Source organism: Schistocerca cancellata, chromosome 11 (genome assembly GCF_023864275.1).
Source record: "Schistocerca cancellata isolate TAMUIC-IGC-003103 chromosome 11, iqSchCanc2.1, whole genome shotgun sequence".
Taxonomy (NCBI): Eukaryota; Metazoa; Arthropoda; class Insecta; order Orthoptera; family Acrididae; genus Schistocerca; species Schistocerca cancellata.
Window position 1 is genome coordinate 153346396 of NC_064636.1, and position 15919 is coordinate 153362314.

At 39.6% G+C, this 15919-nt stretch overlaps 1 protein-coding gene across 4 annotated transcripts in view; it reads left to right on the forward strand.

Moving 5' to 3' along the window:
- The first annotated feature begins 1477 nt into the window (after positions 1–1477).
- LOC126108646 (zinc finger protein 729-like) overlaps positions 1478–15919 on the forward strand; it is a 135163-nt gene continuing 120721 nt past the window's right edge. For all 4 annotated transcript variants that reach the window (XR_007523579.1, XM_049913953.1, XM_049913954.1 and 1 more), the window contains exons 1-2: positions 1478–1552; positions 3195–3283. Coding sequence is in view for 3 of the 4 variants with exons in the window: in XM_049913953.1 (XP_049769910.1) it covers positions 3212–3283 (72 nt within the window). In the remaining variant the exon portion in view is untranslated. The remainder of the gene's footprint in view (positions 1553–3194; positions 3284–15919) is intronic.

Genomic DNA, 15919 nt, shown 5'->3' on the forward strand with positions numbered 1-15919 from the left:
TCAGAGGATTATAGTCTCAGTCTTCAAAAAAAGATCAGTGACGTCTATACATAGCCTAAAGTGCCGCAGTGGTCAATAAAGATGCATTTACATATAATTATAATGCTCACCTTTTAGAAAAAGACAGGACTAGAGAAGAAACAAGAGATGGAGCGAGCCCAAAACTTATAAAGGACTTTTGTAAACTGCAACTTCTGTTTTCAGTAACTTTTGTTGACAACAACTGATCCCATCAAAAATGCTTTGTTTTATAAGCAGCAGCTGCATTTTTTAGTTTTGCAGACAATGGCATGAAGTCAATACAAGAAGACTGTTCACGTGCTCGGAAATAGAGGGAAAACGAGAAAGATGTGAGACAGCAAGCTGTTTGTATTGATTTTGAAGTCTCTACCTGCTAGGATGAAGCTTATTTTAGCGATTGTTGTACAGGACAGAACCTAAACAAATTTGATGTTGCAATGTGCTCCATCCACTATTCAGGCAATATCTAACCTAGAATTAATCAAACACTGGAAAATCTAACCTAGAATACATTGACTTAAAATTCATGTTTATTCATCACAGTGCAATGGAATGTATCTCATTGCATTTGGTAGTCACTAGAGAATTTTAAAAAAGTTGGTAAAAGTGAACTGGCCTGTTGACTGGAATACTATTGCTGAATATGCGACAAAAATGGGGTGACAAACCTTATATTGTTCGTGAAACAACCCATGAGAAGATTATCAGTTGGCAGTATCATCTGATTCGCTATGTTGCTGTTACGAGAGATGTTAACGGGAAACCAGTCAGATGGCTAAACCGAGTGAGGTGGTGCAGTGGTTAGCACACTGGACTTGCAATTGGTAGAACGATGGTTCAAACCAGTATCTGACCATAGAGATTTAGGTTTTCCGTGATTTCCCTAAATCGCTCCATGCAAAAGACGGGACATTTCATTTTAAACGGTACGGCCGATTTCCTACCCCGTCCTTAACACAGTCCGAACTTGTGCACTGACTCTAATGACCTGGATGTCGATGGGACGTTAAATCTAATCTTCCTTCCTTCTTCGAATGAGAATGTCATAAAACAGCGTCCATTTGTTATGTGATTTAAAGAAAACTTTGACGGAGAGTTTAGAGCTCATAACTGTAACAAGAAGACAAAAAAAAAATCAACAAGCTATCACTGTCAAGCACCTTGTACATGCCGGTCCTGCATGTAACAAAGGAAAATTACAACGATGTGGTGTCCCTGTTCACATCAAGTGCTTCCCACACAGTAGAGTGAAGATTTAAAGTTCCAAGAAATTTTCAAACGCATTCCTTCAATAACAGTTATTTAAAATTATCTGGTTGTTGTACTAAAATTGTGACAATGATTTACCAAAGGGATAGAATATCCTATGGAATTTAATTTTCGAATTTTATCTTTTCTTTTATTCCATACTGCTTTTTCATAGCGCACGGCATAGTGCTTTGTCTTGTTGCAAGCTCTTTGGTTTAGTTCGTTGGTGTGTGTAATCAGCTAAGATGTTGTTTTGCGAAAATTTATGTGTGACATTCTCCAGGTAATTTATAGGCGTTTATAAACAGTAAACAAGAATACGTGAAAAAAAATGTTTTGGGAGTAAATTAAGACAGTACTTCACTTCTGTTATAACAGTTGAGTTTGATGAGTGGATTATCCGCGAATATGTTGTGACGCTGTGGTAGCTATTTTTGAGGTTGCTGTCTCGTTTTAAAATTTTTAGTGGATACATTTACATGTCTTTAATTGTGATCACATCACCTGTAGTGTGCTTGGTGACAGTTTCAGACGGTGTGTGAATGTTGTAATTTTTTAGGTTTATGTTCATCGCAACCAAATACCTGAGTTAATAGTGATTTCTGTTTTTGGTCTGTTCGGTAAAATCGCTTCGTGTATCTTCGCAAAAGAAACGGCTGAGATTGTGACCTGTTGTTAGGAGCAGTTTGTCTTTGCAGTGATCTTCGTAATGTACTTCGGGACTGACGAGAAAAGGCGGACAGTGAAGTTCAAACATTCACTATGTTAATACGGTTATGGTGATTTACTTAGATGCAATTATCTTCACAAACATAATTTGCTGTTATCTGATATAGACATATAGCGGCTCCAGATGGTAGGGCGAATGTAAGGATTTCTTCAAGTGCCCACAGCTACTACATCATTTCATGGTTTGAGTATGTTCACATGCAAGGAAAGGCTGTAGAAGATATTAAGTCTGTTGCATTGTGCTAATTTTCGCTGTGCTTTGATTATTCGTGGAGTTAGTATTCGTCTAATCATGTGTAAATACCAGTTTGTTGTAGTGTGTGGCCTTTAATTGGAGTTCTGTATAAGAATACTGTAACATTATTTAGGAACTGGCCAAATACGAGGCACAAATTAACTGTAATTTCTCTAACAAAAAGCATTACATGTCATGAGAACTCAACAGATCATTCGTTATAGTTACAGTTAGTAGAAAGATGTTTCTGGAAATCAGTGTTGTAAGAAAAAGCTCACCAATGTTTAATCTTTATGGTAATCAAGAGTAAGAACTTCCACATTGCAGTGTGCAATCTACAGTACAGGTATATGGTTTTCTTTAATAGCAGGTATAGATGCCAAAATGATGATGTTTACTGTGAATTGAGTGTAGAACTGTAAATGAATTCAGATAAAGAAAGTTTCAGTAATACCTATGTTGAAATTGCATATTCACTGATAAGCAAACCATCCATATGTCTGGATTTTCTTCATGTCCCTATCAGACTGTAAATAACACAACAAACAAAGTGTAGAATGAAATATATGGTGTTATTAAGTAATATCACTGCAATCTATTGATTGCTTTGATTGTTTGTAATGCTGAAGTTAGTGCATGCACAGAAAAATACATATTTTCCATAGTGGTCACAATAGGACAATATCTATAAAGTGTCACAAAGGAGCAGTAGTGACTGTAACTTCTCCGTTTCCAGTGCATATAATTTTATTATTGTTCTCACCCTTCATGACCTGAGAAATATAAATGAGTTTATATCACTGAACACTCTCTTCCTCAGCCACTTTGAATCAGTTTCCTGTGTAATCACCCATTTACTGCACCCAGTAGATGAGTGAAAATACTGCCTTTGAGTTACACCTCATAGTAACAATGGAAACAGTGTACAGCTGTTCTTATCTGATTTGCTTTTTTTTTTCAGATTGTAGAACTGAAGCCATGTTCCAGGAACCAACTATATGGATAAAAAAAGAGGAAATGGATGAAGTACAAACTCAGTTATGCTCTATGGTAAGTGGCTTATTTGTATTTCTTATAAGTGTCTCATTTTTTTCTGTGTGCAGTATCATGTGTGAATACATACAATTGATGTCATATTGCTGGAAACATGAGTAATACTGTTTACTAAAAAGCTGATGAACTCTCAGTCTTAAATATAACATTTTGCACAGTGCATTGAAATTAGCCTTATATTAAACCCCACACAGAACTGAGCAAGAGTTTCAATGTAATGTTCAGTAAACATGGAAACCTTCAATGCACAACCCAATTATACTGATGAAATGGTTGCCATCAAGTGGGTATATTCTGCTCTGATACACTTCTTGTAAATGACAACCTTAATGTGCAACTTAAGAATAACTATGGTCATACTGAATGTTAGCAGTGCCATTAAATGTATAAATGGTATGGGTGCAGGTAATGCATGTGTCGTGTTAATGCAGTGTATCATGCTATGGAATGAGAGTTGTAATTTATTTATTGATGATGTAAAATAAATTAATTGTAAATAATGTTGAAGTGACATTCGCATGGTCAATAATCTGAGAAGTACATTTGGAGTACTATTAACATCAGGTGTTGACTTTGAATATGTGAATAAAGTGGAAGTAGAACTGTCAGCAGTAAATATAAATTTCAGACAGGTGCAGAATTAATTTGTATTTCAGCAACAAAGTTTTGATGAAGCCATGGAGTTATACATTAAATACTGACAGGTTTGTTCATAACCACTTTCTGCATTTGCTACACATTGTTACACATATTGTTTGTAAAATTACCAGGATGTGCAGTGCAACCATTTGTAGGGTATTCAGCTTCAGCAGGCAAACAGATTCACTTCATGCCACTAGTATTTTTATTCTGACAATCAGAACTGAGGATCGTGACACAATCACACAAACTACTTGTAACTATCTGTTTTGATACCCATTTTGGGTGCAACTGCAGAAGGTACTGTGAAAGCACTAATGCTGCATTTGCATTTGAATATACGTAAGTGCTTCATTATAGTTTATACAAACTATGTGAACAGCTTGCAATTCATTTGACAGGCAGTATCACAACAGTAATCCTAAACCATCACTGTGAGAAAATGATAGGAAAGTAAATATACTGCATTTTATTAAACACAGCAAAAGAGTGGTTAGACCCAACATAGTTCAGGCTTTGCCTTTGACCCCTGATGTAATGATGGTTTAGCATATAGAATATCTATGCACAACACATAGTGTGTGAATGAAAAGCAGTTTGAACAGTCATTGACCTTGCACCTGAATGTGAGAACTATTCAAAAGCTACATGGTTAAAATGTGGTGATAGATCCCAACCCCCCTTGAAATATATGTTGTGGTGAGAGACTGATCCATATTGTAATTCAAGGCCCTGCCTAGGTTGAAAGGTGGCAGTGTGGCTGGGAGCTGACAAAGCCAAGAAATATGAAAACCAAATCAAGGATGTGGTAACAAATTGACCAGTAGCACAGCCTAATGTTTACCAAAAAATCCAAATGGTACCCAGAATGTAACTTACACCCACAAGAAGTTTTCTCTTACATTATGTACTATGTTAGTTGAATTTCCCTGTGACCTTAAGAGATGCATGTAGACATTATACCAATTGAAAGCCACCTTCTTTGTCAAATTAATTAATACTTAATTTTTATTGGTGTATATTTTGGGCATGAGGACTTGCTAGAAAGTAATGGCTCAAAATTTTTATTTGAAATTTATTGAAGCATTTTAGTTGAAACAAACTTTACTAACATTTTACATCTTTGTTCTTCATGTTTATATATTTACTTCAAACATAGTCACCATGGCACTGAACACCTTTCTCCCAATGAGACACATGAGGTTGTTGATGTCATCCCTGTAGAATGTTTGACTTTGTTGGCAGAACCCCAGCATCACCTCTGCTCACACCAATTCATCACTATCATCCTTGAAGGTGTTCCTTAAGTTTTGTAAACAGCTGAAAATTCATTGGGTCAAGCTGGGACATTATGGATGATGATCAATAATAATGAATCAAAGGTATCAGACTATTGCAAGTGCAAAAACACTTGTGTATGATCTGGCATTGTCATGCTGAAGGAGAGGGTGCTCCATGTGTGTATGAACTATTTGAAATATACCCTGTTTACTGAGGGTTTTCTCATGGGCCAACATGGTTAAGTAACACACACCCATGTTACACACTGCAGTTCAGAACTCTCCAGCAGGAGGGTGCTGCGTATTGTGTCACCAAAGTGGGAAACATCGACAGAGTAATATGCATGACAAGTCATGCTTCACTGATATTAAGAACAGAATAAAAATTTTGGAGACATTGTTTTCCAGTACACACTTGTAATAAATTGATGCATTTGACAATTGCCTTGAATGTTGTGGAATGGTTCGCTTGGCATTGCACAGAATTTGTTTGGAAGTGATAATACTATATCCTTATACACATCAGCCAAAACATTATGATCACTGATCTGCTGTCGATATAAACTCATCGAGGCCATAGCACTTTACCTTGTCTGCTAGTCAGGCACACACGCATGGTGCATGAAGTGTCAGTGAGCATGCTGTACATGTGTAGAATGGGGAATGCACACAATCTGAATTTGACTGAGAGCAGATTCTGGTGGCCAGAAGGCTTGGCATGAGCAGTTGAGCAGTTTGGAAACTGCACAACTTGTTCGGTGTTTGAGGAGTGCTGTGGTGGTTGTCTTCAACACATGGCGAAACAAAGGTGAAACCTTGTCCAGACATCGTGGGATTGGGCAAGCACTCCTCATGACAGATGGTAGACATCATAGGCTGGGCAGATTAGTAAAGCAAGACAGGCAACGAAGTGTGGTGTAACTAACATCAGACTTCAATGCAGGGCAGAGTAAAAGTGTGTCTGAATGCATAATGCTCCAAACACTCCTACTGATGGGTCTGTGCATCTGATGGCCCATGAATGTGCCAGTGTTAATGCCATAACATCGACAGTTACAACTGAAATAGGCATGTAACTATTAATACTGGATGTTCGGCACAATGACAGAGCATTGCCTGGTGTGATGAATCATGATACCTTCTTCATCATGCCTTTGGGAGGGTGCATTTCTGTCACTCACAATGGGAACAGCTTCTTGACTCGGGTACTGGCAGGGCCTCCATTATACTCTGGGAAACGTCCATGTGGGCATCCATGGGTCCAGTGGAGCTTGTGTGAAACACTATGTCAGAAAAGGAGTATTGTAAACTGGTTGCAAACCACATCCACCCCTTCTGCTGTTGTGATCTTCAGTCTCAAGGTTGGTTTGATGCAGCTCTCCATGCTACTCTATCCTGTTAAAGTTTCTTTATCTCCAAGTAACTACTGCAACCTACATCCTCCTGTATCTGTTTAGTGCATTCATGACTTGGTCTCCCCCTATGATTTTTACCTTCCGCACTTCCCTCTAGTACTAAATTGATGGTCTCTTGATGCCCCAGAACACGTTCTACCAACTGATCCCTTCTTCTAGTCAAGTTGTGCCACAAATTCCTCTTCTCCCCAATTCTATTCAGTACCTCCTCGTGAGTTACGTGATCTACCTATCTAATCGTGAGCATTCTCCTGTAGCACCACATTTCAAAAGCTTCTATTTTCTCCATGTCTAAATTGTTTATTGTCCATGTTTCACTTCCATACATGGCTACACTCAATACAAACACTATCAGAAAATACTTCCTGACACTTAAACCTATGCTAGATGTTAACAAATTTCCCTCCTTCAGAAACGCTTTCCATGCCATTGCCAGTCTACATTTTATATCATCTGCTCCCCAAATAGCAAAACTCATCTACTACTTTAAGTGTCTCATTTCCTAATCTAATTCCCTCAGCATCACCTGACGTAATTTGACTACATTCCATTATCCTCATTTTGCTTTTGTTAATGTTCATCTTATATCCTCGTTCCACGACACTGTCCATTCCGTTAAACTGCTCTTCCAAGTCATTTGCTGTCTCTGACAAAATTACAATGTCATTGGCGAACCTCAAAGTTTTTATTTCTTCTCCATGGATTTTAATACCTACTGCGAATTTTTCTTTTGTTTCCTTTACTGCTGGCTCAGTATACAGATTGAACATCATCAGGGATAGGCTACAACCCTGTCTCACTCTCTTCCCAACCACTGCTTACCTTTCATGCCCCTCGACTCTTATAAATGCCATTTGGTTTCTGTACAAATTGTAAATAGTCTTCTGCTCCCTTTATTTGATGACTGCCACCTTCAGAATTTGAACGAGAGTTTTCCATTCAAGATTGTCAAAAGCTTTCTCTAAGTCTACAAAAGCTAGAAATGTAGGTTTGCCTTTCCTTAATCCACCTTGTAAGATATTGCCTCACATGTTCCAACATTTCTATGGAATCCAAACTAATCTTCCCAGAGGTCGGCTTCTACCAGTCTTTCCTTTCATCTGTAAAGAGTTCATGTTAGTATTTTGCAGCCATGACTTATTAAACTGATAGTTCGGTAATTTTCACATCTGTCAAGACTTGCTTTCTTTGTTATTGCAATTATTATATTCTTCTTGAAGTCTGAGGGTATTTTGCCTGTTTCACACCTCTTGCTTCCCAGATGGTAGAGTTTTGTCATGGGTGGCTCTTCCAAGGCTATCAGCAGTCGTAATGGGTGTTGTCTACTCCCAGGGCTTTGGTTCGACATAGGTCTTTCAGTGATCTATCATCTTCATCTACGTCCTATTCCATTTCAGTAATATTGCCTGCAAGTACATTGCCCTTATATAGACCCCCTATATACTTCTTCCACCTTTTTGCCTTCCCTTCTTCTCTTGGAACTGGTTTTCCATCAGAGCTCTTGATATTCTTACTGGTGGTTCTTTTTTCTCCAAAGGCTTCTTTAGTATTCCAGTAGGCAGTATCTATCTTACCCCTAGTCATATATGCCTATACATCCTTAAATTTGTCCTGTAGCCATCCCTGCTTAGCCATTTTGCACTTTCTGTCGATCTCATTTTTGAGATGTTTGTATTCCGTTTTGCCTGCTTCATTTACTGCTTTTTTATATTTTCTCCTTTCATCAATTAAATTTAATATCTCTTCTCTTACCCAATAATTTCTATTAGCCCTCGGCTTCTAACCTAGTTGATCCTCTGCTGCCTTCGGTGTTTCATCTCTCTAAGCTACCCATCCATCTTCTACTGTATCCATTTCCCCTGTTCTTGACAATTGATCCCTGTTGCTCTCTCAAACTCCCTACAACCCCTACTTCTTTCAGATTATCCAGATCTCATCTCCTTAAATTTCTACCGTAACAATGATGATATGCAAAATTCTACCAGGCGGCTTCCTCTTTCATTCCTTACCCACATTCCATATTCACCTACTACATTTCCTTCTCTTCCTTTTCCTAGTATCAAATTACACTCCCGCATGACTATTAAATTTTCATCTCCCTTCACTATCTGAATAATTTATTTCATCTCATCCTTGTTTTTTTTTCCCCAATGTTTTCTTTATTTGTGGAGCTAGTTGGCGTATAAACTTGTACTACTGTGGTAGGTGTGGGCTTCATGTGTATCTTGGCTACAACAGTGCGTTCACTATGCTGTTTGTAGTAGCTTACCTGCACTCCTATTTTTATTCATTATTAAACCTACTCCTCCATTACCCCTTTTTGATTTTGTATTTGTAATCCAGTATTCATATGACCAGAAGTCTTGTTCCTCCTGCCACCGAACTTCACTAATTCCCACTATATCTAACTTTAACCCATCCATTTCCCTTTTTAAATTTTCTAACCTACCTGCCCAATTAAGGGATCTGACATTCCATGTTCCAATATGTAGAACGCCAGTTTCATTTCTCCTGATTATGACATTGTCCTGAGCTACCCCCGCCTAGAGTTCTGAATGGGGGACTATTGTATGTCTGGAATATTTTACCCAAGAGGATGCCATCATCATTTAACCACACAGTAAATCTGTATGCCCTCAGGAAAAATTATGGCTATTTTTTCCCCTTGCTTTCATCTGTTCGCAGTACCAGCAGAGCAAGGCTGTTTTGGTTAATGTTACAGGGGCAGATCAGTCATTCGTCCCGACTGTTGCCCCAGCAACTACTGAAAAGACTGTTGCCCCTCTTCAGGGACCACATGTTTGTTTGGCCCCTCAGCAGATACCCCCCATTGGGGTTGCACCAACAGAATGGCTATCTGTTTTGCTGAGGCACACAAGCCTCCCTACCAGTGGTAAGGTCCATGGTTCATGTTAGGTCAACCCCTTCACGACGAGCATATTTCCCACTGGCAGTGGCATTTTTCATCAAAATAATGCGCCATTTCCCAAGGCCATGAGTGTGATAGAATGGTTTGAGGAACACAGTGGTGAGTTCCAATTGATGTGATGGCCACTCAACTCACCAACTGTGAACCTGGTTGAAGACATCTGGGATATGATTTAACATAACATCAGAGATCATCCCCCCTTTCAGAATTTATGGGAATGAGGTGACCTGAGTGTATAGATATGGTGGCAACTTCCTTCAGTGATCCCCCATTGCTTCTGTGCCACAATGTCTCCCTGCTGTTATCTGTGCCAGAGGTGGACAACACCAGCTTTCAAATGAGTGATAATAATGTATGAGCTGATCAGACTATGGCAGTTACCATTATTGAAAGAAGATTGTTTTATTGTAGTGCTGGTGATAATGAAAGTGGCACAAAGTTCGACCAGACACCACGTGCTGCCCATGAGCCCTGCATAGCTCACGCTCCAGTCCAGCTTCAAGACACCAACTGCTTGTGAGATCCACTGCTGTTCCTCTACACCCATTGTGGCTCCACAATGCCCACTGGCACCATGAGCCCCAAGCTGTGAGAAGTGACATCTGCCAAGCACATGGGGCTGGAATTCAAAGAGGGAGCCCACTATGGCTCAACCTCCCCCACCAAACCAAATTCCCCCTTCCTCACCATTCAGGAGCCCTTTACATCTGACTCTCCTTGGGCTGTGTAGTGTGCATGCATAAGGCTTTACTGGTGCATAAATTCAGAACCAGGAGCTTTGCCAGGCTCACCACCCTGACAATCTCATAGGGTCCCAAGAACTGAGGAGCTAGCTTGCTGCTGGCACTCTAACTCCCCTTTTTGAGCAATATTAGGGTTTAAAACTAACACTCTGTTCCCAACCGTTGCACTCAACCATTTAGTCCCTGATTGTAGCAAATGGTTAGTCTGTAATGTGCAATTTTGGTATTATGCCTAGCCTGGCTCCAGTTGTGCTTTGTTATTGCTAGGGTGACTTGTTCTGGAAGCAAATCATTGATTGACCACAGGTTAACAAGAGGAGAATTGATTGGATGTTCTAGCACAAGGGATACTGGAGCAGCCTCCAGAGACTTGGGTTGTGCAGTGTTAAAGACAAAATTGAGACATGGTTGTGACATGTCCCACTTCGTCTGAGCCTTGTTGTGAAAGATAAGCACAGCCTTCAACTTGCAGTTCACCTGGTCAGCAAAGTATGCTGGTGATAAGGATTTGTGGTCACAACCTTAATTTCATTGTCAAAGCAGAATGTCATGAATAGCTGGGAAACAAAAGCTAACAAGCATCCTGGGTGGCCTGAAAACAGAAAAAAATTGTAACACATGCTGGATAGCTAACAGGATGGTCACTCCTCTGCTCGGAATGAGTCAAAAAATGAGAAAAGTCATCCATGATAACTAATGGGTGACTAATACCCCCACACACATGAGGAAGCAGACCTACATAATCAATAAGAAATTAATGCATCAGGCATTCCTAATGGATAGACTCTAAAAGCCGATTGAGGAGATTTGGGTTGATCTCAGCTCTCTTATGGCTCTCACACTCCCCCACCAACCTCTGGACATCCTTATACAGGGAAGACCAGGTGATGTATTGTCTGATCGTGTCAACAGTTTTATAAATGCCCAAATGACTGCCTAAGAGGGTGTTATGGAAATAATGAGCCAAAACCTAACTAAGAACTTAATTGTCAGTCTCTAAACAAAATTCCTGGTGTTCCAAATACATTCTGAACTTCTCAAGGGCAAACAAAACTGCCAAGACTTCCCATTCATACATAGAATATTCCATCCCCACAGGTGAAAGTTTCCAAGATGCATAGGCTATAGGGCATCAGCTCGCAACACGTCCCCTCCCATTCTATTCCTGCAGGAGAACAGCTGCCACTTTCTACTCCAGAAGAATTAGGTGTTAGTCAGCAAGAAGAACAGGAGCTCAAAATTGGGTATGGCTAATACTAGTGGGTTGCTAAGCGCCACCTTAATGACTTAAGAAGATTCCGTATGACTTTCATCCCTTTGAAATTGCTGAAATTGTTAAGGCATCCCATTAATTTAGTAAAATTGGGCACAAAATTTAAAAAAAAAAAAATTGTCATGCCTATGAATCGTGCCACACCTTTCTTGTTTCTAGGTGCTGGAAATTTTCACAAATCACTAGTATGCTCCTGGTCAATTCTAATGCAATCAGTGGAACTAAGGTGTCCTAAGAGTGAAAGCTATGTGCCAGTGTCATTTTAGATGGTTTCACAGAAAGTCCCACATCCCTCTGGTAAACTAGGACTTCCTTAAGATGTTGCAGGTGTTCAGACAGACTAGAACTGTAAATAACCATGCCATCTAGCTAATTATACACACACTTGAACGCAAAATCACCGATAACACAATCTAGAAGGCAAGACATAATGGCAACTACCATTGACAAGCCAAATGGCACCCTATTATAATCGTGGAGGTTCCAATCTATCCAGAATGCAGTAGTATGCTTGGAATCCTCTGTTAACATGATATGATAATATGCGAAATTGAGATCCAGGACAGTAAAATACTGAGCCCGACTGAATAAAGTAAAAGAATTATGCAGATTGGGAAGTGGCACAAATTCCAAAACTACCTTCTCATTAACCGCATGATAGCCCACGACTGGATGAAACACCCCACTGCTGCCCATAGACACTGAGAATATGGGAGAAGCATAGGCTGAGGTTGAGGGCCCGATGACTCCATCGAACAACATATTATTAATCAAAGCACATATATATTTCATCTTTGATAGAGAAAGCCTGTAAAGATCCTGTCTCTCTGGAATGTCATTTGTAAAGTGAATCTTGTACTGGATTTTATTGGTCACGTTAAGTTTGTTATTTAACATCTGTAGTAACCAGTCAAGAACTTCCAGAACCTGCTTCACCTCTACTGGACCAAGGTGTCTCAGCTCAAATGGCGAACATTGGAGTAACACATTATGAATTCCTGACAGGAGCACAATGTGAATTTTTCAGCTCAGTTAAATTTAAAATAAACAACCCTGCCTTGACAATATAACACCAACCTACTACCACGTACAAAAACACACCCCAAAATTGAGTTCACTGAAAGTTTTTTAAGTACTATCCACTTTAGAGGCTAAGAATATTTTGCAACACCCAGTTTTGCCTATCAGAGGCTGCATCTTCCCAGTGACAGCTCGGCATTGGGAGGACAGATGCAAATGAGACAGTTCACAGATATGGCAGAACTCCAAATACCACAGATAATTGGAACGAGAAACTGAACTGCCAGAGTCGAGGAGGGTGCACACTGGTTCCTGGTTAAGTTGTACCCAAAGATAAGTCAGGGGTTCCCCTGCCTTGTACTTGGCACGGAGACAGCACTTTGGCAGTAGGACACTATCATGCCTCTTCCATTCCTTGTGATGTCAGCTGTTTGACTCTCCTTCCATGGAACCAGACATTATCACACAAAATTCCCTTCTTTGTTACACCAAAAAACATCCTACACTTGTTCCTTATGGGTGGTCCCCTTTTAAATTGCCCGGAATCTCGATCCCCATCCTGATAATGACACTTAAACCCCCATTACTGCTGGTCTGCGGTAGCAAAGGTAATCAGTGAACAGTCCTTTGGCTGCATTTTCTCTAATATATTATTGATTATTTGTATCTCTGTGACTTGCAATTCCAAGGATGGAATAGCTGTAGGCATTCATCTATGTATGTAGGTAAAGGTTCATGAGGAAACTGCACTTGCCAAAAATGTTTAAGCTTGAGCAGCCTCTTAATATGAGGTGACAATGTCAGCCCAATAATTGATTTCCATAGCTCCCTCGATGTTGCACTTTTGTGTAAAATTCAACTGAAAACACGGCTTAACATAGGGGGTACAATGCCTGAACAACAACATTATTTGAGATGGCCAAAGTGTCATCATGAAGTGTAAATTTGGATGGATTTCAACTGCCTTTAAATTCTAAATTGAAAGTTACATTATAGCTTGAAGTAGTAACATTATTTGTAAGGTCATTTCCCAAATGAATATCCCCCTGGTCCTTAAAGGTGCCTGTATCATTGCTACTACTTCCAGCAGTTATCTGTTGGTGGGAGAATCTTGTTCACCACCTATTGCTCCTAATTTGTCTAAATCAGATTGACTGACCCCACTTCACAAGTCAGGCACCTACTCCTGTAACTGCAGAGCCAATGTAACTTGCTTAGAATGGAGAGTACATTGTGGAATACCCAACAAGTGATTATCCCAATGGATAAATTGTGCCTGAATTGTGTGTATTTGCTTATGGTAGGGCTGACTACTTTCTAAACACTCTACGTTTTGACACAAGGTTGTCATGGCCGGAGCTCAGTCAGCTAGTGCAACTTATACCTCCTCAGTACAGTTGGTACTAATCACCAAGGGGTATTCTACACCAGCATGCAGATGAGCATCAAGTTTGGCAAAACTCCCCTTACATGGAAGCTGAAACACTTTTAATTTGTAAATTAACTGTTGCTTCTTCAATAAGAACAAACTGGGACAGTCATGGGACCCCATGTTCAGCAGTGGATACTTACACACACACACACACACACACACACACACACACACACACACCTCAAGGTGAATGACAGTATGAGGATACATTCCCCCTTTACTTCCAGGAAAATAACCATCCACTGTTACCAACCAAACATCCAGCAGGAATAGGGAAAATTAAGTGGAAGGACTGGATAGATTGGGATTCACATGAGTCACTATTGTTTATTAAAACATATTTATTTAAGAAAAATAACTAAAATCAGATACATTAGCAGGATTACAAACAACACTCTGAACTTTTCAAATCTAAGACATTACACACCTGAGTTTAGTGACAATTCAAATAAGGCAATAGTTAAAGACAAAAGATGTGTCTGACACCACTTCTTAGATTTTAGATTCAAAATTTCCGCCTTCACAAACTTAAACTCAAAAATGCCTCAACAAATGAACAAATAATTATTTGGAAACAGATGTCTCTTTAAGACAACACAGGAACATAACTCATCTCAAAGGTTAAAACTGAGTAGCTATACTGGAAGACAGAGGAATTTATAGCTGCCTTGGGACCACTAGAAAAAGGAAATTTTTAAAATACACTTTCAGGTGCATCTAGATAATTTAATAAAGTAAACAGGTGCACTGATTTCTAGAGCTGCCTTCAGGCAGACAGAGCAAGTCTATTTAAATCTTGTCCCCAATGAGCAGTTAAGTAATTAATAGAGAATGAGTGTTGCACAGATTGATATAACTAGCTTCAGACACAGAGAAAATTCCATTAAGGTATACTGTCGAAAATGTGTAAGTGATTCAGTAAGTGGATGTGCATCCATGGCAGCTCAAGAATGCCAATTAAAAAGGAAAACCACTAATTAGTACTCAGAACCAACTTTTGGCAGTAAATTAATAAAAGGTTAGAGAAGGTCACCTCATGACAACTTTAAAATAACAAACAGTTGAACAATTAGATCTAGTAAGCAGTAACTAGCCCTGAGACGCAATAAATTTCTTTCACTCTCCAGCTCACAAAAGGCCAGTGAATGAACACACACAAAAACGTTCAGAGCTCAGTAACACTTGACGGTTTTACCCACTTTCACTTGTTCCAGCCCGTGAGCTTTAAATGTGTCAGTTCCTTACCAGCAGGCTGTATTTTCACAAGTCTGAATGACATGTCAATATGAAATGTGTGATTAACATAGAGCTGGCCTTCTAAACAGTGCTCAATGGTATGTACAAGAAGAGCACTCGACCCCACAAACCCCAAAACATCAAAATGTACAAAATTTTAGTACAAATTTCAAACAGCAATTTACGTAACTGGAGTGAAGGCAGCCTATCAGTAGCTGGCAGTGGTGCATTCTATGAGGCTGATGTACAGAGGCAATGTTAACAGCCAAGGTAGATGAGCAAGCCCTGAGTCCAGGTCCAAAACAATCAAAATGTGCCACAACAACAGGAAACTGGGGCAGACTAAGGGAGCATCTAAATTCCACTGTCATTCTCACTTAATACAACAACATGACAACAGTTGTTGTGCAGATCAATGGACTCGTCAGATGATTCTCATCAAAAACTTGGTCTAGGGCTGAACATGGTCATCCTTAAAACAGTGTTTGGGATTACCAAATCATCAAATCCACTGAACATGGGGAATTGAATAGCAATAACAAGCTTGTCTGGTTGCTAGGCATTACCCTAACTCCTTCCAAGGCAACACCACAAGATATTAAGTCGTGCAACACAACCCAAATCAGGCAATTTTTCAGATGAGAAAGCTCCTTGCATAATGTGACT